The sequence below is a fragment of the Emydura macquarii genome, unplaced genomic scaffold (genome assembly GCF_026122565.2).
Source record: "Emydura macquarii macquarii isolate MOO-44397 ecotype Brisbane River unplaced genomic scaffold, CSIRO-AGI_Emac_v2 contig_3305, whole genome shotgun sequence".
Taxonomy (NCBI): domain Eukaryota; kingdom Metazoa; phylum Chordata; order Testudines; family Chelidae; genus Emydura; species Emydura macquarii.
In genome coordinates, this window is record NW_027133442.1 from 3,854,040 (window position 1) to 3,880,645 (window position 26,606).

Genomic DNA, 26,606 nt, shown 5'->3' on the forward strand with positions numbered 1-26,606 from the left:
CTGTCCAATATGAGCTAAAGAGCAACTTTTTATATGTATGGAATTCAGGGCAAGGCATACAAGTTTTATTGGCATGTGCTTGGGATGTGTGCATTACTCACACCAGGTGAGGTGTCTTCACTAGACCCGCTAAATCTATGCTGCTGCATCGATGTCAGCAGTGCCGATTTAATGCGGTAGTGAAAACATGCCCTACGAGTCTCATCATCAGCCAGGGTCCCCAGTACCATTGCTGAGCAGTAGCTGGCAGCTAGGGGGCACAGCACACTCAAGCCTTACCTTTGGCTTCTAACAAGGAGGACACAAGCAGCCCTGCGTGCCCACAGATGAAGGAAGGACAGTTTTCTGGAAGCAGCTGCACACTTGGACAATAACATCTAGTACCAGTAATGGTCACTTCCTGCATGAACCTGAGGTATTCCCTGAGCTTTTACCTTCTCAAGATGAGGACTGTAGGTATTCCGAAGGACAAGTGATCTGAAGCTACCTTGAGGGCTGAGACGTATGACCCAAGAGAAACTACACGGAATCTTTATGAATGGTGTAAACTCAGAAAACATGCCAGATCGTGCTTCTAAATAAATGTGCCAAAATCTTGTATGCTGATATAAAACCCACTTCCCTTGCCATATGGTAAAGAAGATTTTCCTGCCCCACCAAAATCCACTGTTACCTCTTCTTCCTCATGGTGTTCAATCAGAGCTCTGGGAGGAAGACTATGCAGATTGCAAAGTTTAGATTTCACCATGATTGGAACATATCCCAAGGACTGTTTAATAATCCCTTTAGGAATGCCATTCACTGACCAGCTGATGTCAGCCTATAGAAAAACAAAACATCAAATTATTAGGAAAGTTAAAGTAACATAGATAATGATAAAATATAGCTAGGTCTCTTTAGACAATGAACTACATTACAACATTGTATGTTTAATAGAAAACCCTAAATAGCAAAAAGTTATACTGTCGGCAAAGAAAAACAACAGTAATTAGTTATAATACATTATATATCAACTATAAGAATAAAGATGTACAAATTATATATTATAGTGGATGCATGGTCACATCTATTATAGTTAAAGTAATGTTTGGACTTTCATTATAATCCCATTTTTGTTCATTCATAATATTGTGAATAAAAATGCCATGTTTTGTCTCTGCAAGGAGGTGAGGATTATGGGTTTGGGGTTGTTTTTCTTTGGAAAGTTTAAACAAAATTACAGAAGTCATGAAAGGATGAACAAAACTCTTACAAGGTGGAATTAAAATTCCTTTTCTCTTATATAACCACCAAGATAGTTTGATATTCAAAGAGACTAGGTCCTACTGTTATTTAGAAACCCCCCTTGAAGCCCCAAATTAAGTTTAGTGCTTATGATGTTTATAGCCTGGCAGGATACAGAACAGACTTTATAGCATCAGTGTACTGTTATTTTTAATCTGTCATGCAATGTTAATTATATAAAACATCACAACAGCGTCACAAAAAAAATCAAGAAGAATTAATTTGTACTAATGCTACGGCTCCCTCTCCCAGCAAAATCAAACTGCCTGCTCAAGTCTCTTACTGTTGCTGAGGTCATAATGGAATTCCTGTTCCTGTAACAAAGAGGAGCTAAAGCAATCCAATAAAGTGGAGAGAAAAAAATCTCAGATTTCAGAAAAGGAAGAAGATAAATACTTTTCTTCCTTTAAATATACACACATCTGGAAATCTATCCAACTGCAACTACTCAGGCTACAAAACCAGTGAGAGTTCAGAAAAATGATCACAGTGGAATTCAGCAGAGGGCAATGGGATGAATTTAGAGCAACTAGACAAGAAAAAGAATTGTTGTTAGACTTAGGTATTCTTTTGATAGGTAGTTCAGGGTCAAAAATAAATTTAAGTTTGACACTCAAACTTCTTAAGCAAAAGGAATTTATAAACCATGTACAATCTCACAAAGTGTTAGAAAAGTGCATGGTTTAGTGGTCTCAGTAAAGGACTGGGAAACAGGAACTCATGGTCTAAGTCACTGACTTTTGTATTTTTGAGCAAGTCATAACAAGAAAGGAACAATATCTACTCCTGCTTCACAACTGCGTTGTCAGGATTAGTTAACTGATGTTCCTACAATGCTTTAAAGATGAAAAAAACAGGAAGCTAAATATTCTCTGTTGGTCACTGGTCCTGAACTAGTGCTCAGAATTTCTTTCTGGTCCACTAAATGTTTCTAGGTTGCAATATGTTATCTTTTAAAAACCACATCCCTCCCCTTCCCCAATTTCAATTCAGATATCATTTTAGTAACTAATCTTTAATGAACCATTAGTAAAGAGTTAACATTTTGTGCCATTTGAAAGCTGGACTTCAATATTTCATGAGATACAAATTTTGCCCTGTATGAATGTTCTCAAGTCAGCAATCTCTATAAACGTGGGAACTAAAATGGGGGAGAGCAGAAGCAAGAAAGTTGTTTCAAGGTCTAATATGGCCCTTCTCCTACAGCACATACATAGGGGAGTCTTTCCAGCATGGCAACTGGGAGAGAGATGTGCATAGCAATACTCCCTAGAGAGCAATCTCACACATCTCCAACAATAGCCCAAATTCCCATATCAACCTAAGCTTTAAATCTTTTAAAAAAAATATCCAGAGAAAGGGAACCTGATGCACTCTACAAAAACAAACAACTCAGTGTTATCTTGTGGAAGTATCCCCCTTGCCTGATCTGTCCTATGTATCACACCCAACCTAAATTATAAACTTCTAGAGTTAAGGACAGCATCTTCATTCTCTCCGCAAAGAGCCATGCACACCGGTGACTAAATATATACTGTGACATATACAGCAACTTGCTGCAATATCCTCAGGAAAACCTTACTGAATTAAGTTTAACTATCTTTGGGTTCAATTGTATTAAATGAAGAGACATTGATCAGCATTCAGGTCACACACTGTCGGGAAAGCTAATGTTCCAACCAGCAGACCAAATTTGGTAATGAATCCTGGTCACATGCTACCTAGGGCATGTTGCGCATATGCTAAGAAGAATGGGTTATGTATTATTGTGGGCTAGGATTGGATGTTTCCTCTCGAGGGAGGAGATGTGTCAAAATGTGAGACTTGGGAGTTCAAAGGGCTATACTGAACAATGTACCAGACAAGAATGGACTTTTGGAATAAGTGTTAATTGTTTTCTCTGGGGAATATCTGGGAGGTGAATGCAAATTCCCCACCTTCAGTTATGCAAAACCCAGCCTTTTGAAGCTACGTCCTGAGGAGGGGCCACTGTCTGTTGATCACCTGTTATATGAGCCCCAGGTCAAAAGTCCAAGATGTATAAAGGAAAGACTGAACTACTCATGGGGTGTGCATAGGTTCTTTTATTGTTTTTAATGTTTTAACCGTAAATGTGCTTGCTTACAAAGAGCTGTGTGGTAACTTATAACTGCCGTGATTAAGCTGTTCACAGCCTCTGGAGATAAAGTGAAGTGCAGGCACTGGCCTATTTAGGTGGTCTGCCTTGCTGAGATATCACAGGATAGGCAGGGACCTGTGCAGCTTGGAAAAACCCAGGTCAGGAGGGAGAGAGAGGCAGGTCTCTGTCAAAGAAAAGTGATGGGTGAGGAGCCAAGAGCCTAGGGTGGGTGCCCTTGAGGAACAATGAAGGAGGAAATACAGGTATAGTTGCCCTGAACTGTGACATATAGAAATGTTTCTTTAATAGCTATCAATATCTTTGGTGTTTCCAGGTGTAGAAACAAATGCTAGACATCATTGCAAAGCTGAGACTCCTGACTTTCTGGTGGCATACGGCAATGGTCCTGCAACTTTAGACCATTTTGTAAAAGAAAGATCTTCTCATAGATGTACCTTCTCTATTAACACCCCAGTTTCCCACAGCATGGTTCCCAAAATGTTTCATTCCATGTATGACTGGTGATCCACAGAATAGCCTGAGAACATGTGGAAAAAGGGATTTATTTCCAAGCAAACAGTTTATAAGTAAATATAGCACATACCAGACAGTGGAAAAATGTAGTTTTCATTTCCTGAAAGTACTATGCTAATTGTTATTACTTACGGTCAGTTTCCCACGATAAGTGCTTCTGCGTCCCCTACATTCTGCTGGATACACTTTCAGCTCTTTACAGATACTCCCTTTTGGCACCAAAGGAGGACTGATGACAGCGCCCACAATTGCCAGAGTGATGCGTTCATTTTTGAAAGCAAACTCCAGAGCAGGAATAACCTGAAACCCAAAAAAGACTATATGTATATATATATACAAAACAACAGTAACAAGGGGCTTTATTACCCAGACAGCTGTAGAAAAAGTACTATGGCAAAACACAACATTTCCAATAAATTCTTGGAATGTACTGGGGACAACACATTGTTTCAGAAAGAGGAGACAGTAACCCAGAGCAGCCATTTTTTACTTGATTCTGACCAACCGGGAGGAATAGGTTGTGAATCTAAAGATGGAAGGCAATTTGGGTGAAAGTGATTTTGAAATGATAGCATGATTCTAAGGCAAGGAAGAAGTGAGAGCAACAGAATAAGGACAGTAGATTTAAAAAAGCGTGCTTTAACAAACTCAGGAAACTGGTAGGTAAGGTCTTATGGGAAAAAACTCTAAGGGATAAAGAAATTTAGGAGAGAAGGCAGTTTCTCAAGGAGACAATATTAAGTGCACAACTGCCAACTATTCCAAAGTGAATGAAAGATAGGAAGAATAGTAAAAGGCCAATATGGCTCCATCAGGAGCTCTTTAATTACCATAAAATCAAACAGGAATCCTACAAAAAGTGAAAACAGGGACAAATCTCCAAAAAGGAGTATAAAAGAATAGCACAAGCATGTAGGGACAGAAGTCAGAAAAAAGAAATGTGTGTTAACTACAGTAGAACCTCAAAGATATGAACACCAGAGTTACAATACAGAACATCCTCTGGAACCAGAAGTAAGCAATCAAGCAGCAATGGGGGGAGAAGGGAGGGAAGCAAATACTATACTTTGTCTGTACTGCATCTTAAAGGTTGGTACATCTGGGTTTCCCATCCCCCAATCCCACTTGTCATGAGAGGTGCAGCCACCTTCAGGTAGGAGCTGAAGACGCTGAGGCTCACAGGCACTGCTGTGAGCCCCTGCTGCCAGCCTAAGGCAGCCTGACTGGAGCACACAGCACAGAAGCAGCCTGTCCCCCACAGCAGGGGGACAAGCTTACAAGCCTGGGAAAGACTGAGCTGCTGCTGTTGCAGCCAAATCCTGGCATGGAGCAGGAGCCAGAGTTGGAACTGCTGCCAGCATTTAAAGGGCCACAGCCTATGCACCAATGCTGCCCAAGCACTGCCTGTGGCTGCACTCCTGGGTCCTGCCAGCACTGCTGGGAGTGCAAGGGGCAGAGGAGGGAGAGGAGCTGGCACCAATCCCTTGCCACACGCTGCCTCTGGAGAGGAGCAGACAGTGCACTGAGCAGGGCAGCCCTGGGGAGAGGCAGCTGACGGCTGGGGCTTGTAGTGCCAAGGGTGCGGGGCAGGGCCCCCCCAGTTCAGCCCAAAGGCAAGAAACAGGACTAGGGCAGGGAGCTGCTTGCAAACCAGGCCGTGCTGCCAGGTGCCAGCTTTGCAGAGCTCTGGCCCCGCCTCAGCGCCGAGTGCAGGGCGCTGCACCATGAGGTCTGGTTCAGCGTTACGGGCCGGCCCGTTCCCGCGCTGTTCGCGTCTCCGCGGTTCTTTGACCAAACCCCCTGCGCCGGCTGGTGCGGAGCCGTGACAAGCGCTGACCGGCTGCGCTCCCCGTTCCCGGAGCGGCGCGAGCGCTCGTCTCTCTCTCGCCGGCAGCCGTTGCTCCAATAACGGATATTCCCGCCCCCGCGCAGGGCAAGAACCGGCCGCAGGAAGGCCCGGCTCCATGGACCCTGCCAATTCCCCGGGCTGTGGGGAGCCGGCAGAGCCGGCCAGCGTCTGTCGCGCCCAGGGCTGTGGGGAGCCGCCCGCCCCTCAGAAGGGGCTAGGAAGGAAACTAAGCGGGCAGCAGCCGGCCCCACACTCCCGCTCACACTCCCCGCCCGCCCGGAGCCCGCTCCCCACCTGCACGGCCCGGTGCAGCCCCTCGCCCACGGCCTGGTTGAAGGACTCGACGTGGGCCCGGGTCAGCTCCTGCAGGGCCGGACTCTGCCGCTCCCGGGGCCGCCCGTAGCCCGACGCCGTCAGGGGCGCGATGCTGGGCCGCTCGGGCAGGTGACGCCACTTGTCCGCCGCTGCCGCCGCCGCCATGCTGCGCCGCGCGCGTGCCGGCTCGCGACAGCGCCTTCCCAGCGTGCAGCGCGCGGGCCGACCCGGCGGCAGTTCAACTTCCAGCCCCGCCCCCCGTCTCCGGCCACTGTGAGGCACGGCTCTGGCGGTGGGGGCGGGGCGGGGCGCGCTCGGACCCTCCTCCCCTCGGCCAGGGGGGCGCGCCTCGGTCGCTCGCGGGATCAACAACGGAGCCCCGCCCCGCGTCCCCTCAGCTCCCCCCTTCCCCCCCACCGCGCGGCCCGGGCTGGAGTAATCCCCTCCCCCCCTCCCCCGCCCAGGCGTTCAGCGCATCCTCCTCCCGCCCTGCCCGTGCCCCTCCCCCCCCAGCGCCACCCGCCCCGCCACACCCCCCCCCTCAGCGCGACATCCCCGCACCTCGCACCTCCCCCCTCCCCCGGCTGCACGAGGCCCTCGACCATCCCAGCCAGGCCCTTGTCAAGCCGGGCCTTAAAAACCGATCCTCCGGCCACCCCCGCGCCACAGGCCTCTCGGAGCCGCCCCAGCCGGTTCCCTCAGGCATCCCGGTCCCTGATTCCCCCTGCGCCCATCCCCCAGGGCTTGCCCATCACAAGCCTCCACCCCCTTGGCAGGTGAGCACCCTGCAGCCTTCCCCATCTCGCATCTACCCCCCAACAAGACCCATGAACCCAGGAGGGGGCCTCAGTTGCTCATGGTGAAGCCATTCCGCTCGTATGAATAAGTCACTGGAGCAGTGGGACTGGACCTGGGGGTGGGGGGGTCTCACCTCCCAGCTGGGTACCCATACCACCAGACTATAGAGTCGTGCTGGCTGGCCTGTGTCTTTATTTATACACTGGTGTCTGCATGTGTGGGGTGTTCTGAGAGCTATGCTGTGGTGTCTGTTTGGATGGAGGAGTTGTTCTGAACCCATGCAATGGTGATGGGTGTAGGTGTGGATAGGGAGGGTCTTTGGAAGGCTGTGTGGATGGGGGGGAGGGGTTGTTCTGAGGGCTATGCAGTACTGTCTGTGTGTGGATCAGGGTTGTTCTGATAGCCATACAGGGGCAGGGGGAGGTGTACACACATATGGCTGTAAAATTAAAAAAGGTTGAGGATTTTTTAAACTAAGGTCTGGGGAAAAGCTGAAAGGGGTGGAGAAGAACACGGTTCTGGCAGACACGTCCTTTACGGCTGAATTTATTAAAGGGGGAACTCTAGCCTAGTAAGATGATAGGGAAGAGTTGGTAAAGTACGAGTAGGAGCTAGTGCGAAACAGTTAAATGTAATGTTACCCAAATAAATATCACAGGATCTTTTTAGGGGATAAGGCAACAAAGCCACGTTTATTGTGAACATGGAAACTTGGTAAATAGTATCAAAGCAAAAAGTATCAACACTGTAATAATATCAATATTGTGCTTTAACGAAATAGTATCAACAATGCAACCACTATGAAAACAGTATTAACATTGTATCAATACAACTAGAGAGTCTTGTTTAATAAAATATACTTTGTTGACACGTTTCAATTGGAACTTTCATTCACACTCACACACACTGACAGGCATACACAGACAGGGACAGACAAACATACACAGGGGTCCCACAGATGTTATAGTTACCAGCCTCTTGGTACTCGTGATAGTCACTGGCCAGGTGACTAGAGCACGAGGGTGAGGAGCAAGGTCCTGCTGATGCGCACCGGTACTCCTGGCTGGTGTGATGTTGTAGATCCGAACTTCCAGCCTTCATCTTCTTGTCCCATTTTATAGGGAAAGGACCCCATGTCAGTCTATGGGTTTTGCATTGTCATGCTGCAACTGCATTTTTGGTGTGATCCTTAATCACCCACATTGTTGCAAGCCTGATCAGATTTTGTCCTTTGAAATGGGCTGGCTCCAAAGTCATCAGGGTGGGTTCCTCTTCTGCCATTTAATCATCTTCGCTCCTTTCTTCTTTCCTCAAGCGTTTTAGGTGAGGCTGGTGTTTTCTTCATGTCTGTTTCGATATCCCTCATTCAGACCAATTGTTCAATCACTCTCCCTGTCTACACCCAACTCAATTGCTCAGCCATTCACACTTCAATCACTCAGTGCCAACTCCTACCTGAAGAACTTACATATTATTTTTAAAGCAAACATTATTTCATTTTTGACAGTGTCTTTCACAATTAGATAGATACATTACATTGCACAGTCTGGCTTTTTGTACTTAAAATAGGATTTTTACAAATATATTGGAAGTAGGTAAAATTAACAGATAAAATGGCCAGTGGACATAGTACAGACATTTACAAACAATCTTAAAATTATACAAAGTACAGACAGACTTGAATTAACATTTAAAAGGGTAGAACAGTAAGAGTCAGTTTGAGGTTTTAGCTTTTGATTCAGATTGATGTGCCTTTTGGGAGGAAGGGGTGTGTGTGTGTGTGTTTGTGGCTCTGTTCTTACATATATTTCAAAAACAAGATTTTGGCCAACAGTAAAAGAGTCCCATTTACATTTTACAGACCAAGGCAAGCAACCAACTAGTGACAAAATGTACAAGTACTTGTGTACAAATGAGAGAAGTGTAACTACACAGCTGGGTGAAGTAGAGTGCCTGGCATTAAATGAGCATCGTGATATAACAGGCATCACGGAAAGCTTGAGGAATGAGGTGAATCAGTGGGACCCATAATATCAGGGTACAAAATATGAGAAATGACAGAGTAGGGTGCACAGGGGGAGGGTGGGCATGACTGCTATATGCGAAAAGGAGTGTACCTGGGCCTCATTTCTATGATATGCTTATCAACCCTCAGGTGGTGTCAAAGGGAGAGAGACCTGGCATCATACCGTACCAATGCACCGCAACTTTGTGCCACAAGGGACTGGTTGGATGAGATGGGGAGGTTTACCCTACTGTGCATCAATGGGTTCTCTAGGATTGTTTATCCAGTTGCTTTTCTTGCCAAATACACAAATCTTCAGGCATATCAACTGAAATCTTTTATTTAGGGCCCCTACATAGACCTGGAGAAGCTTAGAGGCACTAGAAATCTGTTTTTCTAGAATTTGAATACATTCCCCTGCTCAAGTGCCTCCCCCTTGGATTTTGGGTATTTCCAGCATTCTTTGCAGATTTTAAAGTTTTCATTAAAAGAAGAAAATTAAAGCCAACATTTTTCAAGATTTGGCCTGATTTTGGTTGTTTCAACTTTCAGCTGCTCAACTTGAGGCAACGTTGACCTACTTTTTGCAGATGCGCTAGTCATCTGCAACTCCCACTGAGTCCACAAAGACTTGTGGGTGCTCAGCACTTCTAAAATTCAGATCCAAGTGGTCTCAAATTGGGCACCTGAAATCAGGAACCATGTGGGAAAATCATAACATACGTTTCTAGGGCAAAATGCTCAAAAGCATCCGCACTCCTTAGAAGCGGATATCCTATTGATTTTGAATGGGACTGAGAGGCTTTGGAAAATGTTACCCCAAGGCTTTGTTTCCCAGCAGCAGAAGAGCTGCACTAGTGAGCATATCTGTTCTGAAGTGTTTCCCTTTATTTACCACTTGATGGAGCCAGGTGTCAGTTGAGAAACACAATATCTATCTAGAAGACTTGAGAAGCTTTATGATTGTAAAGTGGAGCAGTTTGCTTAGCTAGACTCCCCGCCATATTTGTTTGTCTCTCTGCATAGTCGTTCACAAAGAAAAAGATAACAGGTAATAAGATTTTCTCTCTTTAATTGTTATTCAGGACAGAGTTGAATACAAATGTCAGAGAACCATGCACTGCTCACAAATCTTGTCAGACACATACATACACACTCACATGATAGTAATTTGAAAACACAAACTAAAGATTAATATGATGTAACTTCAGGAGCTCTGTATGTATGCTACAGTGATTGTTTCAGATCTTTTCAACGTTACTGTTTTCCATAGACTATTTTAGCTGACATTGATCATGAAACATTATTAACTCTTACTTATTGCACAGTGTTTTCCTTAGCCGAGAACAGTGCGTAGAGAACAAGAAATGCATTGACGGTACACATGCATGCGGTCCTGAAGGGCCTTGATTATAATGTGATACAGAAGTCTGACCTCCTTAACAAAGCTGGTTTCAAGTTTTAGACAGCATCAGCATTTCATAATTGTTTGGCTGTAGCGGTTAGCCCCTGAAATTGACTGGGAGCACATTACAGTTGCAGCACAATAATTACAATGAATTTTAAAATAGGATTTGCCCCCTATCCTCTATGAGACCAGCCACAGATAAACTGAAAACTTCCAGGATTCCTGTTTCATGAGACCCTTATTCAGAGAGCTCATGTCTGAAATCCTTCTCAATGACTGACACAAACAAAGATACAATATATCACTCTAGATACCCATCACATTCTGTAGTATGGTATGTTTTGCCTTGAAAAGCAGCACCCATTCCTTTCAAGAACTCATTAACCAGTAAGACCTTTTCAGTTAAACTTTTATAGGACTTAAGGTAGAAATAGTAATTTTTTCAATTTCTTTAAAAAAAGTTCATGATCTTAACTTAGAATTATACACAAGTACACAATGTTCTAACTCTTCAATCAAAAACAAGTTCCTTACAGATAGACACATTTTGATAATCAGGACAAAATACATTTTCCTTAGTGCAAGCACCCAGTAATTTAGAAACCACAGTCAACTTTCAGCTGTTTTCTCTTGTTAATGACTACCACTTTCTAGAGCTCACCTTCGATGATAGAAAAATAATTTATATTTCAAATATAAGCAGAGTATAAAGAGTGGGGAAATAGTTACACTTTGCTCTTCTGCTGCAACAAATGTCCCTCCCCCCAAGTATTATCGTCAGTTAATGAAACTTGTAGAATTCTGAGAAAAGGTCTTTTGAAGAATGTGGCAAACAAGCCAGTAATTTGACAACCTAATAAGCATCTTAAAAAATGGTGAGAAAAGTTAAACAGGTATTGTATGAATAATCAGACCATCACTAATCAGAGTTCAATTAGGTTGGAATACAGCTGAAAAGTTTTAATTTAAGACTTTTGCTTGATGATGCAAGAGACCATCAACTGGAGGTCTATTATAACCAGCCGCTAGATCAAACAAGTATATACCTGAAACTCTACATGTGAATACCTTAAATTGGTTGCTTAAAACAAAAGGAAGCTGGTTAGTGCAGATTTAACTGTGAATGCAGGGCTCCCCATTCTGATGTCCAGAGTTAGTTGTGGTTCTACAGTAGCAGAGTTTGTCCCAAAGGCAGCAAGCAGGTGCTCTAAGGTGGCAGGGCTCTACATACTTTGCAACATATGTTCCAACTTTTATTTTCTCCTAGACCAAGAAATCTAGGGAGCCTAAACCTGAAAACAGGACAAGGTCAATGGTAATGTTCAAGGTGAGATGGGCTGACAGGTGTACACCTAAGTTTGACAATACCATCAAATAACATCAACAAGTCATCTTTCCAAGGCAAGGAATCTGTGCAACGAGAAAGAAAACTAGGGAGCTAGTCATCACCCAGTACCTATCAATGACAGGACTACAGATGGATTCAGGAATGGTCCAGAACACTGTAGTACAGTGCCATTATAATGCAGTACTGGGCCATTACTGTATAACAAGGAGTGTTTTTTCCTTTGTGTGTGTGTGGCATGTGTTTGTTGAATTAATCTCTTCCATAAACATTGGGGCTGTCAAGGATTAAGATTCTCCCAATCTCATCCAGCTAACTGCCCCTGGATGGCTGGCATGTTGCTTGACAGTGGGGACTCTGTGCTGGTTTCCTCCCACCATAAAGTAAGGGGCTCAGAGGACTGTTCCTAGCTGCTCAGTAGTTAACCCCAAAGAAGTTGCACATCCTGAGAACAAGTACCATGATTACTGTTACAGGACTGGAAGGCTTATCGAGGGACCATCCAACCAGAGCAGGAGGAGGTTACCTGGGGTCACTGCAGCATGATGGATCTCTCGCACTATGCCAATGGCTTTGCTCTGTCAGTCTCTCCTAGGAGCACAGCACACAAACAAAATGCTTACAAGAACATGTTTGGAGAAGGTTCTAGCTGGACTCACACTGAGCAGTCTCCTCTATGTCGACATCCTACTTTAAAAACAAGTTCCCCACAGGAACACAGCTACTGAACCTTTAGCTTAATAATACTTAAAGGCAACCTGCAAAGGAAGAAAATGTCAAATGCCTCAGGGCTTGTGCCCTTTCTTCACTTCTTTATAAAAGGCCTGAGAGCTTTAAGGTTCTCCCACCTCCCAGCCCCTGCTTATTTTACACATTAGACGTTCTAGCCTAGTCTTAACTGGCTGAACAGCTAGTAAAATGATGGTATCACAAGAGCCAGGAGTGAAAGCTGAGACAGGAGAGAGTTTTAGTCATTGTTTAAAATATTTTTTGGTTAATACCTATTTTACTTCTGGATAAAGGACATCTTCGTGAGTCCTTAAAATCTGAGTGCAGGCAAGGCACGGTGTGGTTTTAACACATTCTGGTCAAGGTAAATTCTGAAGGTTAACCTGGGATTTACTTTGACCAACTAACATATGGTAAAGCTACAATTTGCTTTGTCTGCACTAAGATTTTAACCTAGGTTAGCTAACATGAGCTTATCCTTCCACATACACACTTTTTTTCTACCACAGACAAGGCCTAGATATTCCACATCCCCTTCTCTCTTCCGTTAATGCATAAGAGCTCAGAATACACGTCTTCCAACATCCAGCAAGACCAGGGAAACCAGACTGTCATTCCTGGTATTTCTAAAGGTAAAAACATGCACAAAGCCAGACCTCACCACAGGTTTCAGGCCCACTTCACACACATCAGGAGGAAACCAAAATGTGCAAGCCTGGTTTTTAAAATCATCACTTTTAATTAAAGTCACCTTTGATTTCCATTTCACTGACTGGTATTAGCCAGATGGCTTTTAATTGGCATTTTGCTATTTGGCTATCATCATCATCAGTAAAACGGAAATGAAAGGTGACCTACAAAGGATTTTTTAAAATTTGAACTTGCGCCTTTTCTTGCTTTTCATGGAATCAATGCAAACTGCTGGGAGCTCAGCTCTCTTGAAAAATCAGGCCCTTTGCTTAGGTGCCTCAAGATGGACATAGAACCCTAACTTAGACATCCATTTTTGGAACTCCTGCCTCCACCACACACAAGTAAGCTCATTGTACACACAATTACAGCAGTCTTCCTTGTCAACTTCTGGAATACAATATTTCAACCACTTTATAGTTCAAAAGGACATTACATCTGCCATCAAATTTTCACAGATATTTCATACACTGAACACTTGTGCTCATTTCACACTTATTGCTTAAGAGAAATTTGCACAGCAGCAACACACTTCTTATAGGATGGTGGCAATCTGCTAGCCACTGGATTTTGACAGCCCTATCTAGCTACCTGTGAATCCATGACACATTACACTAACGGAGGCATACACTTCAAATATTGACTGATATTTTGATAGAGCCCATGTCTTTATTAGGTTTGTAGTTACACGAGTTAGGATTATCCAACATTCCCCACTAAGGCTTTCTGTGGGTTCCTTTCAATACAATCTCCCTCCACCCCACCCCCAGACTTCCTGGCCTCCACAGTGATGGAGACTTCTTCAAGTTCATTTTTAAAATCAGTTTTTTTTCCTTTTCTGCAGCCGTGACAACCCAACTCAAGTCACTGTCTGTTCCCTTTGCAAAACAAAATTCCTGGCCTGACACTGCCCCCTGCTAAACAAGGTAATCGGGCTTTTGACAGGTGGCCTGGCCACATACATGTCCTAAAGTAAGGCCTGTTCTTTGCCAGCTGATATATGGAAAGAATGCCAATCAGCCAAGGAATCTTAACTGCTTCACTGATGTTTTGTGTCTCAACTCCACTCTGGCTTGAAGCATGTATGATGTTCAACTGGTGTTACAGCAGAAAACTCAAGACCAATGGAATGAACTCTGCAGCCTCAATGCTAGATTGCAGAGATCTGCAGCAAAAGGTGTGATGAGTTTTGGGTTTTTTTTTTTTTTACTTTACTGTAAATAAATGAAGCTATCAAGAGCATGAAGCTCTTTGGCAGGAAGGACTTGGGGGACAATCTGATAGCCACCTGGTCATGGTTTTCAAACAGACAAACTTTTAAGATGAGTGGTTGAGTCCATCCTCAAATCTAATTGTTCTGCATCAAAATAATTAAGGTATGGAACAGAAACTCCCCCATGTGCCCTGGCAATGAGATTTAAAGTTCCATACATCTCACAGAAATGCTTCTGTCTCTCACTTTGCTACAGAGCCAAGATTTATGAACACCGGTGACATGGCAGTGTCAGGTTCATTCATTCACAGAGCTCTACACTGGTAACAATTCAGAGGTTGAGGTAAGTGTGTAAGAATGCTTAGACATTTCACAGGAGGGAAAAATTATACTACTTGACTCAGTGCTTTTTAAAATCAGCCAATCAGAAGCTGCTTTTCTTTTGCTTGGGTCACTATCATGAATATAGGTATTCATAACCCGAATCAACTGTCAGAGACAATAGAACGTAGTTCTGACCTGAAGAGCAGAGCCAGAACTCTTGCTGGATTTGATTCAGGTGCAAATAGACTTCAGTGTTTCACAACAGTATCCTGTGTGGAGTGTGCATCACAAAAGAGAGGTCCTTCTTCTAAACAATTCTCTCATAACTTCGCCTATCTGACTCCGCTTCTCATTCGGTCATGCACACCTGTTTGGAAGTCACCTCATTTCACTGAGCTTTTTAATATGTAGGGGAAAAGAATCTAACCATAGAACTAAAATATGCTAGCATGCAACATGCGATGCATGTAGGGGGAACTGTAGCGTCTCAGTATTGAAAATGCATAGTAGCTTATAGAAATCTTACTGATTTTCTTTAAAAAGGGGATCTTGTTAGTATTAGTCATTTACAGACCCAGACAATTACTTCTCAAACACTACGATTAAATTTAAAACTCCACCTCTCTATTCCTACTGAAAATTCCCAACACGCTGCAGTGCAATCCGGAACATACTTAAGATCTATAGTACCCATTTTGCTATTAGGGACCCCCTGTGTTCTGCAAAGAGACACCATCAACCTATTTAGGTAAAAAAAATTTAACTTAAAGGGGCTATTTATGACATGGGAATGTTCCAAGGATCTATGTAGGTTATACTTAAAAAAATGTGAGTTTCTACATTCATGGACCTAAATTTTTTTTAAAAGGTTATTACAATACAGAAAGGCAATATGCAGTAAGAATTTCCTTGCTGTTCTACAGCAGCACCAGCTAATCCTCAAATGCTTTCCCCAAGGGGTGAGTCTATTTCTGCTGACTGATGCTGCAGGGTACAAAGCACAGCCATGGTTTGGTAGTGCTGATTTGTAAGTGCTGAAAAATGCAATGTTTGTCCAATGGAGAAAGATCAAGGTGGTTGGACTGAAAGGGATTCGACTGGGTGGGTTGAAAGGCTTTTATTTCCAGCCTCAGATGTATTATAATAAGCTGAAGAGTTTTAAAAAAATGTACATATATATAGCTCTTAAAGAGGCTGGCAGGGTTCTGTGGCACTCTTTTGTTTAACAAAAACCGAGGGCATTAAAAGCATAAAAGCTGAAAGAAGAACTGAGTTAAGATCATTTGAATGCTCCCTCTGAGCAAGCCTTCCAAGAATGTCAGACTCTGTTATATCACCCTCTCAACAAGAGTCATTCTAGACTCCCTAAAAACTGCACACAGGTGGGACAGGGGCTTGTTTTCTAGGGGTTCCAACTGCATCAAACTTTGATGGACAGCTGATTCAAATCTCATTAGACAAGGGATAAAAGTGAATAAAACCTCTTTCAACTCTTAGGCTACTTCATCACACTAGATACAGTACCTTCTCAATGGTGGGTGTTTAGCTAGCTGATTTTAAAACAGACTTAATATTTGTTTTTTTCCTGTTTTACACATCCCACAAAGCAAAACAGCTTTTCACCGCTACACAAATGGAGGAGGAACAAAAAGGAGTTACCTACTGGGGACTGAGCTAAGGCACTAAAACTGCAGCAGATGAGGACACAAGAAACCCACATCAAGAGATGACACTCTTCATTAAATTGCCTTATTTAAAAAAAAAAAAAAAGGAAAAAAAGGTCTCTTTTTAGAAAAGGACGAGATAATTCAATATTATTGTATTCCTGTTTTTTTTAAACATTATTTTACTGTTCTCCCAGAAAGATTTGCTTCAGTTATTAAAGTCAGATGAGATGTTTCTAAAGCAAAGTTTGGTGAAACACAGGCAGAGTTGTCTGAACAACTTTGGCTCATTCTGAACTCTCCTTGGAAGCTTTCTTTTATTTATATTATCCTCGTGAATTTCCAAAAAGTTGTCTCTCTTTCCTCCTTTTTGGCATGATACTAAAATAAATGATCCCACAGCCTTCCCTCAGAATCAGCAGATGGCAGCTCTCCAGTGTGTGTCACTCAGGTGGTCTTCTTGTCATCACAGCTTGATAAATACTGATGGCTGGCTCTGCTTTTGCACTGTGTCACTGAGAGGAAAAACACTAGAGATGGCTACATCCACTATACCTTGGCAAAGCTCTGCATAAAGTTTCCTAAAGAAAAGAGACAAAATTCATAATGAGATATTTTAAGAGAAAAAGAGTAATATGTTGAACATTCTTTACCCTCATTCAAGTTTTGTTTTCCCAGCAGCAGTTATACTATCTTGCCATTAGTATAGATACTCCTTTCCCAGCAAACAGGAGACTTCTAGCTTCTCCTCTCACCACCCTGGAGGCTGCTTATCCCTTTTACTATACTTCTCCCTCCACCTAAGCAAAGATGGGATCATAAATCCTTCTAGTAGCTCTTGCAATGGACAACAGGATCACATTAGTAGGTAGTTCTACATTTATTTACTGTCAGAACAGATTATAGAATGAAAGCAGTAGAGATCTGTGATCTGAACTTGAAATATGAAATTGAAGCATAAGACATTTAAAAAAAAAAAAAAGGAAAACTCCTGATCTTTACAATCACATGAAACTCAAATTATTGTGTGTCACACTGAATTAATCCTATTTATAATAGAAAATGTTCCTGCCAAATCATTCCTAAGGTAGGTATTAATCCCGCCCTTAGATACAAATGTGCAGCTTACACTAAAACCAGTGGGATTTGCTCATGTCCATCTGAGAGCAGAATTTCACCCTAAATCATGGGAGACATGTAGACTCCATTAATTCTGCAATAGTAAGAAAAGCTAGCAAAAAGAGCTCCATGTCGTGTGCATTCCGGTCTCCTCATCTGATACGAAATAGGCAGAGAAGAGTAAAACTAACTTGGTGGAGCCCACGGTTTGCTGCCAAAAGTAAACCCCAACTCAGGGACCACGTCAGTGCTGCAGAAGATATCTAGCTCATGTGTGGAAGAGTCCACATCAGGTGCACCCCCATGATCCAGGCATGTAATTTTGATGCCTCGACATTGCAAAGAAACACTGCAGCTGGATGCAACAGCAAATGGGCTTTGCTTGTGTGGCACTGGCACAGAGATATCAACTGTCTGGTAGGGTTGGTTGTGCTTCTTCATGGCAAATTTCACGAAGCTGTATTCCTCGACATCTATCATCAGAACCAGTCCCAGGGCTCTGTCAATAAAGATCAAGGTAGGCAAGGTAGGCACATTCCCAAAGGGGTAAAGAATAATGGAATAACAAATCAACCTAAAAATCAATCTAGCATAACTGTTCTCTCTCTCCCTCTCACACACACACTATGAAACAACGCACAATTTCTCCAAGCATCAAATTTAAAACCAATGACATTCCAAGCAGCATTTTACTGTTTTTACACAAAAAATTAAAGAAGAGAGGACAAATTAATTTCTGGCATAGCAACAATGGACTTGTTCAAGTAGGCCTACCTTCTAATGAGAGGATAAAGCCTGTAGCCCTTGTTTATAGGGCAACATAAGACAGAATGACAGACAAACTTCAGTCTAGTGAACAGCATCAATATTTGATAAGGTATTTTAACCTAGCATGGAGCCACGCAGCTAAGACTGCCCAGCTTAGACAGCTCTAGACCTTCCTATATTTACTGACATAGGATGCTGTGGCACTACCAATACAGCTATTGTCAATTAGTTACAATACTAGTAGGTGAAAGCCTAGGATGTAGCACAGGTTAATTCGTAAAATCGCGTTTGTAAAAAAGCAGAGAGTGCCTCAGAACATAAAAATTTGACAGCAATAGACTGCAAAAGCCAGTGATGATTGACCACGGTGATATTTGGAACCAAAGAGCTCTCAGCCATACTTGCAGCTGGGTCCATCGGCTCACAGTGACTTTACAAACATAACAGGCCTCAGGGTGACACAGAGAGTGACATTCCTGGATCTTATAGATTGCAGACAAAGATTTTGACGAATGAGTGCAATGTTGACAGAATATTCATGTTTCAATGATGCAGATTTTTTTCTTCATCTCTGGTGACTGTCACTGTCCTAAAACAAATGAGGCAATTTCTGTTGAAGATGTACACGTAACAGGGCTGGATATAACAGAGGTTGGTATGTTTTTCCTATCAAAGCCTTCTTTACCAGGATTAACAGGGTCTTTTCACCTGTGCAACTGGCTCAGCATACCTCCAGCTTCCAGAAATATGACTCCTTTCTTCTGCACTGCTTTCAGTAGATGACTTCTGAATCAAATCTGACACTTTATGAAAGTGACAGTCTTTCTCCCAACCATGGATTTAGATGGATTTCTGGCAAGCGTTCTGTGTTCTCTTTTATTTCCAAAGGGTCCTTACTGCTGTGTGTACCAGTTTTTAAAGACTGCTGGGAGAAGAGAGCCTTACACATTTTTAAGTCATCTTGATAGTTGTAAATTAAAAAAACCCAAACCCATGCCTTTGGTTAAGTATTTCAGTTTTTTAATTAAAGGTTATCATGCCTCACCCCCGTACGTTTTTCTCTCTCTTTTGGCTTCTTTCTGCATCAATTCTACGTCCTATATTCTTTTCTGAATAGTATTAGTTCTTGCTACAGTATTAACACAAGCTCTCCATTTTAATGAAGAACACTCAGTGTTGTCTCTAGTCGGGTCACATGTGTTGTATTGATTTTGTGTGGATTTCCTTAGTGCTCAAGAGTGGTTTCCTGTAAGTCTCTCTCTGTGGCTGGGCAGAAACAGATGTCCCTGGAAAGTGAAAAGGCCAACAGCCAAACCCTAGCTGCACTGCTCCTTTCAGGATATGACCTCTCAAACCAGAGAGGAAAGATGATCTTCCTTGGAAGGGTACTGCAGCCGGGTGCAACGAGAAGAGAGTTTCTCCTGAGGCTCATGCTTGAACCCAGATTACCCTCTCCATTAGGGTTTTGCCATAGAGCTTCCAATTTAAGCCAGTTTGACACCAACTTGCCAACGAGTCTCAGCTTGCACAGAGGGAATGCACTGAATAAAGTAAACTCTTGTTTCCCCAGAGCTCCGTGCCCTGGCTCTGGTCAGCCTGACTTCCTTCTCTCTCTCCCTGCTCTGGGAGTACCACACCTGTCTTATACAGTGTTGAGCTCCAGTGCACCTAACTCCCATCTGAGAGTGCTTTCCTGAGCTGCCTCTGAACCACGGCAGGGAACTCACTCCCAAAGACACATGCTATTGTCTGGCTTACTGAGCTTTCCTCCAAAGCCACTGCTAGAGTGAGGCTGCCCGGGGCCACCCCAAGAGCTGGGCAGCCTGTCACAGGTACGTTTTCTGAAGGACAGCCCCGGAGTCCGGAGCCCGACACATCTGCTCCTCTAGCACCATGTCACGCCATTCTCCTCACATGAAAAATATTTACACTTCTTTCCAGAAACTCATGTGCACAAGCAGAACCAACCACTGGCAGATCCAGTTGGTGGAATTACAGGGGCATCTTTTCACTAGGGTGAATGGTTCCTGAACACCTCTGAAATGGAGTTGATGTAACATGGATCTGCCCTTCAACATTTGAGACACATGGCTACACAAAAGACCTACTTTCCAAGTCTATTTGAGATATTTATTATAGCCAATGAGAAACTAGTCCCACATTTACATGGGTTTAAGATACCTTACATCTTTCATAGTATGGCAGGGCAAGGGTGAAATACACTGTCTTTGTTTGAAGTATGAAGATCATATATTTTTTAGATTGCTCTTCAAAACCACATTCCTACAGAGCAACTGCTCACGTTTGCAGGTCCACTATATTAGTGATACGCTCTTTTAAGGGATTACAATCGGATTTTCCTCATGTTGGCATGTAACACTTGTTACCAGTGCTCAAGAGCACACAGCTGCACTGACAACAGGGAATGGGCAAACACTACAGAAGTATCAGTAGGAGCAGAGTGAGGTGACAGTTTCCTATGCAACGTTAAATTAAACCTGTTCCTCTCCACTGATGGAGGTTGCTGATTTGTTTATGAAATATATTGCTTAATATTTTGGTAGCTACATTCCTTGGACAATAGAATGTCACCCAAAAGTGCCTTTTACCCAAGTTTCTCAAAGAGTTTTTAAAAAAAAAAAACAAACAAAAAACTAACACTGGTTTTTCCCTGTCAACCACAAAGTTTTTGCAATTTCCCTCAAACACAAAAAAACACCCAGTGGAAAAAAAACCCATGAAAGGTTTTATTAAATGAAACCAAAGCACATGTATTCTTTGAACATAAACCCTAGCCAGCTATTGTCCAAAAAACCCCTTCCAATTCTATAATTCAGCAAATTGTAAGAACATAATCACTGAGTCTGTCCCTAGTCTACTACCTAGGTAGGCCCACATTCTTTTGAAGCTTTCCGTAGAAGCCAATACCTTTTCCCCAAATTGTTTGCTTTTGCAAAATTTATCCTATTACACTTTATGACCAAACCAGTCCACCAGTCCCTGAGGACTAAACAAACATTCAGTTGATGCTGACTTGATTCAGGTCCTTTAACAGTTGACTGTTCAGTCATCTGCAATTTTGCTTCTAGTTTTTTCCACCATTTTGATACAAGGAACTATGGAGTAAATTCTCCTTCACAAACATAAATCTGGAGTAGAAATCTGGATCTTCATCTTAAAATGCTACAAGGAAGGAACTCAGGATTATATTCCAACCACCATGATTCAGCCACTTCTTCCTATTCTGGGTTCCACCTATGCCCTGGTGTCTGGGATCAGCCATGCTGGCTAAGCAACAGACAGATTCTGTAGCTTTTCTGAATTATTTTAAAACCTGGTCCTTGTGTGGTTGCAGTTCTTTGTTAATTAGATCAAACCAAATTTCCATGGATAGAGTGACAGTAGTATCAGACACCTGTAATCTGTCAAATCCTTTCAAAACCATCATCAATTGCTTTTGTAAATGAAATGCCTCTTTGTAGAGTCCTTGAGGTGCAAAAGCCATGCTGTATTTGATCAAAGTTCTCCTCATTTTCAAGTTCCAACACTTTTAGGAGTTGGATGTAATTGTAGAGACAATCTTCCTGATTGTTCCACTACTGTTGCATCAGTCCTCCTTTTTCAACCAACAAACCAGTAGGATGATGGTGGCTGTGGAAGTTTTGAATGACCACAAAATGCGCTAGGACTGTGTTGGGTCTTACTTCTTTCTCAGTGAGGTATAAGCAGTGTGCTGCATGCCCACACTGTACATTAGACGTTTGGATGACTGCATCTCTGAAAATTCTCATCTTTTTATGCTCAGTCTGAGCAAATGGCAAAGATCTCCCTCCCATATTTCACCCTCTCCATTCTTGGATGACATCGTTACCAACATGGACACAATATTTTTTTTTTTTTTTTTACAGCTGTAAATTCTTATTGACTGGATGCTTGAGATGCTTGATCAAGCCATCAACTCTGTTGCTTAGAGGAAGTGAATGGCTGGGAAGATGTAGTTATAGCTGATGGAGGTTTCTTTTTTGAGTATCTTGGTCTCTTGGCCAAGGGGTTCAGATGATCTGTGACACCTATTAAATCTCCTCTTATTTACAGAAATATAAATTCCAAGGGATCTAAGCGTGGCTCTTGAGGCCTTTAAATTGTGTAGTGATGCATCTGTCAAGTCCACAAAGAGCTTATAACTGTCAAAGGGGAGGTCCTCAATGGCAAGCTGAACCTCTCTTGGAAAATTGAAAAACTGCAGCCAAGACTCTCTTCTCATGACCACTGCAGTGGATATAGATCGTGCAGCAGCATCTGCCACATCTAAGGAGGCCTGGAGCAATATCTCTGCTAGAAGCTGACCCTCCTGAATAGTGGCTTTAAATTGGTGAATTGTTCCTCTGGCAGATGATCAATAAAAGGAATGCAATTTGTTATAATATAAGTAGTCATATTTGGCCATCAGCGCCTGGTGGTTTGCTATTCTGAACTGAAGTGTGGCTGAAGCATAGGATTCGTGGCCAAAAAGATCAAGTCTCTTATGATCCTTATGGGGTGGAGTTTGAGTATGTTGTCTGCCTCATTCATTAATGGCCTCCACTGCTAGGGAGTTTGGAGCTGCGTGAGAGGACAGAAACTCTGATTCCCTGGCTGGAACCCAATACTTTTTATTCACTTGCAGGTAGGCGGTGTTATAACTAGGGTTTGCCAAACAGTCTTAGTGGGCTCCATAAGAACTTCATTCACTGGAATGGCAATTCTCATTGATGATGAGGTGTGTAAGATATCTAGGAGTTTATGGTGGGACTCCTGAACCTCCTCATAGGGAATCTGAAGTGTGTCAGCAACTTGCTTCATCAGTTCCTGAAACTGTCTGAAACCCTCTGCCACAGAAGATCATGGAAGCACAACAGCTTTATCAGGAGATGAGGAAGAAATATTTGCCTTTGCTTCTTGCTCCTCAATAAATGGTGTTAGAGAGGGTTGAGGAGAATGGGTCCTTCTCTGTTCCCTCTAGTGGTGCAAAGATCTCAAAGCAAATTGTTGGCAATAGAATGCCCACAGATCCCAGCAAGGCCACTGAGGGGGGCTAAATGACATAGGTGTGGGCATCCATCTGTGTTCGTGCCACGTGGGCACCATTTGAGGTCTAGCCTCCCGTAAAACATCAGTGTAGGAGGGAGAGTGATGTGTTCTAAGATGGACAGGGGAACCCTGAACCAAGATATGAGAATCTGAAGAGTCCTCTTCCATATATTCTGGGGTGTGTGAGAGGAGCTCTTGAGCTTGTAGAATAGATCAGAGCGAGTATGGTTCTCTAGGTGTTAAAGGGGTTGGTGACTGAGTGGGGCTGGATGCTCACAAACCCCATATTAAGTACTTAGGTTACCGGCACTCTTGCGGTACTGATGGTAACAAAGACTGGCCCAGGAGCAGGCCTGTGGAGGATGTCTTCAGTACCGATGCAGTCAGCACTGAGTCCTTCACCTGGGAGTGAGTCAGCTCAGATTCTCTTGATACCACAGGAGTCTTCTGTACCATTGACTTTCTTGAAATCAGTTCCAAGTGTTGTTCAGTGATGGGCTTGTAACTACTTTCAACATTGTCTCTGCCAGTCTGGATACGGGTATGTGAACTGGGGACCGAATCGGTCTTGGACTGACTTTTCTTCTTTGCCTTTGCTATATTAGCCTCACTTGGGGCCTGCATAGAACTCAGTTTGGGATCTGATGTCTCCATAGCCTTTTTGTGAACCAGTGAATGAGATCATCTTGCACTTACCTCTTACTCCTTCTGTTTTGAAGCAGATGCAGATGAGGATTTTGGTACAGGAGATGTACTCAGTGCCACGGTACTGCCTACCTCTCTAGTGATCTCCAGTGACCAAGATCTTGATGTGGACAGGACACTAACAGTACTGAGAGATCTGTGTATAGGGGGGCCTCCGCTCATGGATCTGAAGCTGGATGTAAAGCTTGCTCCATCATTAAGAGCTTACACTTGATTTCCCTATTCTTCTGGGATCTACTCTTGAAGGACATGAAGATCTTGCACTTATTGGGGATATGAATATCACCCAAACAGCAGAGGCCCTGGGCATGCTCATCGCTGATAGGAACAGCCTCATGACAGGAGAGGTATCTCTTGAACCCCAGGGAGCCTGGCATTCCTGAGCAACATTCTGAAGACAACAATCCCCAAGAAGGGGAAGTTCTTAACTATATCTAAGAATAAAAAGGTTTTTATTTTAGTAAAAAGGAAAGGAAAAAAATCCAAAGGAAACAATGGTTTCAACAGTATGAACATGGAAAGGTAAGTAACTATAGACTATCTAGCTAAGGAAATGCTAAACAACAGAGAAACAGGCACACGTGTACTCTGTCTCAAGCCAAAGATGGTTGAGAAGGAATTGAGAGTGATTCGCCTGCAGAGTCCCATAGAGTCTTGGCATAGGGCATGAGGGTGTGTGGGGTGCATGCATGGGCCAACCAGGTGTCACTACTAAAAATCTCGGGTGAGAGGTGCAGGGCACAAGCACAATTGAAATACAGCACTCACAAGGACACTACTGGAAGATGTGGAAATTAGGTGCCCCACTCCCTGGATTTTCAACAGCAACTGGACAGTCGCACCCTGAGGCTCTCTTGAAAAATCGCAGTAAATAGCATTAAAACAGGAATTCATTTTCTCCTGTAATTGGAGCCATTATCTGGTCATGTCACATCTTCATCCAACCAGCTTGCCGTGATGTCACTGTTGACTCTTCTAGTTATTCCTTTAATTTGTCCTTTATTTCTTCACCTGGAGCATTTAGTAGCTGTCCTGTAAGTTTCAATCTGTTTGGAACTGCACATCTAGGATGAATTGCTTCAATCATTTTTTTAAAATGCTCACGTTGTGCAAGACTAAAGGGGTTTCTGTTATAAGCATGAAGGAAGCATCCAGCCTTCTTATCATGTTAAAGTATTTCCATTTCAGGTTGTTTTTATGGCACAATCACCAGTTGCTCTTTGCTGTTTTTGCCTGTCAGAAAAATAGAAATTGCTTCTGAATGGAACCAATATTGAAGAGCTGCTGGAGGCCTGGGACAAGGACTGAAATTATCACTGTGCCTACCTTTTGGTGACAGCATCAAAAAGGTCAATTTCAGGATCAAACTCATCAATGTTCTTCTCTTACACGTCAATAGATAAAGCTTCATTCAATGATACATTTGCTCTTGAAGAGTCTGAAGAAACTTGATTTTCTGCATGGTTAGAGATGAGCAGAAATGCTTTCTATCCTGCTACTTCACAATTCTTGATAATGTTAATGTTTTGTTTTAAAAGAATAATCTGTTCTCATTATTTCAGTTCATTCAGCTGCTTGTTTCCTACCACCTTTTTCAACATGATACATTGAAGTTGGATAAATACCAAATATTGGTGTGTGAAATCAGTAAATGCTAATAAGCACATTCGTAGCATTGACTAGCACCTTTCACGTGCTATAGTTGAAATGAGAAACAGCCACATTCTGCACACTCCACTCAAGGCTGGTAAAGCCGAAAAATAAGATGAACTAGCCAGCTTTATATAAAGCCAGGTTCAGATGCTCTTCCCACCTTCCAGAAGTTCCTAGATTTAAGCCATGTCTATATGATGGGTGGGTGCTACAGTAATACAACTATAGCATTGTAGCTATGCCACTGTAGTGCCACAGTGTATGTGCTTCCTACAGTGATGGAAGGGGTTTTTCCATTACTGTAGGAACTCCACCTTCACAAGCAATGGTAGCTAGGTCAAGAGATGCTTTCTTCCATTGACCTAGCTGTTTCTACAGTGGAGGCTAGGCCTGAATAACTATCATGCTCAGGAGTGTAGATTTTGCACACCCCTGAATGCCATGGTTATGTTGACCTAACTTGTAAGTCAAGACTAGTCCTTAGTAAATCAAGTCCCTGAACAGTTTACATCTCCATCCACTAACCCCTCCATTGTCCAGCAACAGTCAGTACTACCCATTAGCCACACCCCAATCACCAATGACTCTGCCCGTTCCCCTCCCCCATTAATCTTCAATTCTACAATTTCTACCTATTTCCAATAGGTATAAAAAGAACCAAATTGTTTTCAGTTTCATTTACATTTTTACAAATAGAGTTTTTATTTACAGATTGAAACTGGAGCTAGATACTTCTCATATGGGAAAAGCTCTGCCGCTCACATCCAGGAGTGGGCGTAACAGCCTCTGAACTGGCCCACTCCACTGCTGGGGAAAAGAGCCTCTCCCAGTAAGTCCCTCTCCTGACCAGGCTGCTGCTGGGCTTGGAGAGAGGGATAACAACAAACTTCTGGCTGAGAAACTAAGTAAGTTATAGAAGTTCAGCTGAGGAGAACCATGCCTTCTGGCAGAACTGTGGGGCACCATGAGGCTGTAGCTACTACGGCACTACAGCAGGAGGAGCCTTTCACCAGC

At 43.1% G+C, this 26,606-nt stretch overlaps 2 protein-coding genes across 5 annotated transcripts in view; both read right to left on the bottom strand.

Moving 5' to 3' along the window:
- Window positions 1–6,291, bottom strand: part of POLR1B (RNA polymerase I subunit B) — a 30,023-nt gene extending 23,732 nt beyond the window's left edge. The window contains exons 1-3 of the mRNA XM_067532935.1: window positions 6,081–6,291; window positions 4,070–4,237; window positions 674–820 (exon numbers count right to left, since the gene is read on the bottom strand). Coding sequence (XP_067389036.1) covers window positions 674–820; window positions 4,070–4,237; window positions 6,081–6,266 — 501 coding nt within the window. The 5' untranslated portion in view covers window positions 6,267–6,291. The remainder of the gene's footprint in view (window positions 1–673; window positions 821–4,069; window positions 4,238–6,080) is intronic.
- A 3,668-nt stretch (window positions 6,292–9,959) lies between these two features.
- The window catches only part of TTL (tubulin tyrosine ligase), a 39,945-nt gene continuing 23,298 nt past the window's right edge, over window positions 9,960–26,606 (bottom strand). For all 4 annotated transcript variants that reach the window (XM_067532790.1, XM_067532789.1, XM_067532791.1 and 1 more), the window contains exon 7: window positions 9,960–16,858. In XM_067532790.1, the coding sequence (XP_067388891.1) occupies window positions 16,744–16,858 (115 nt within the window). In that variant the 3' untranslated portion in view covers window positions 9,960–16,743. The remainder of the gene's footprint in view (window positions 16,859–26,606) is intronic.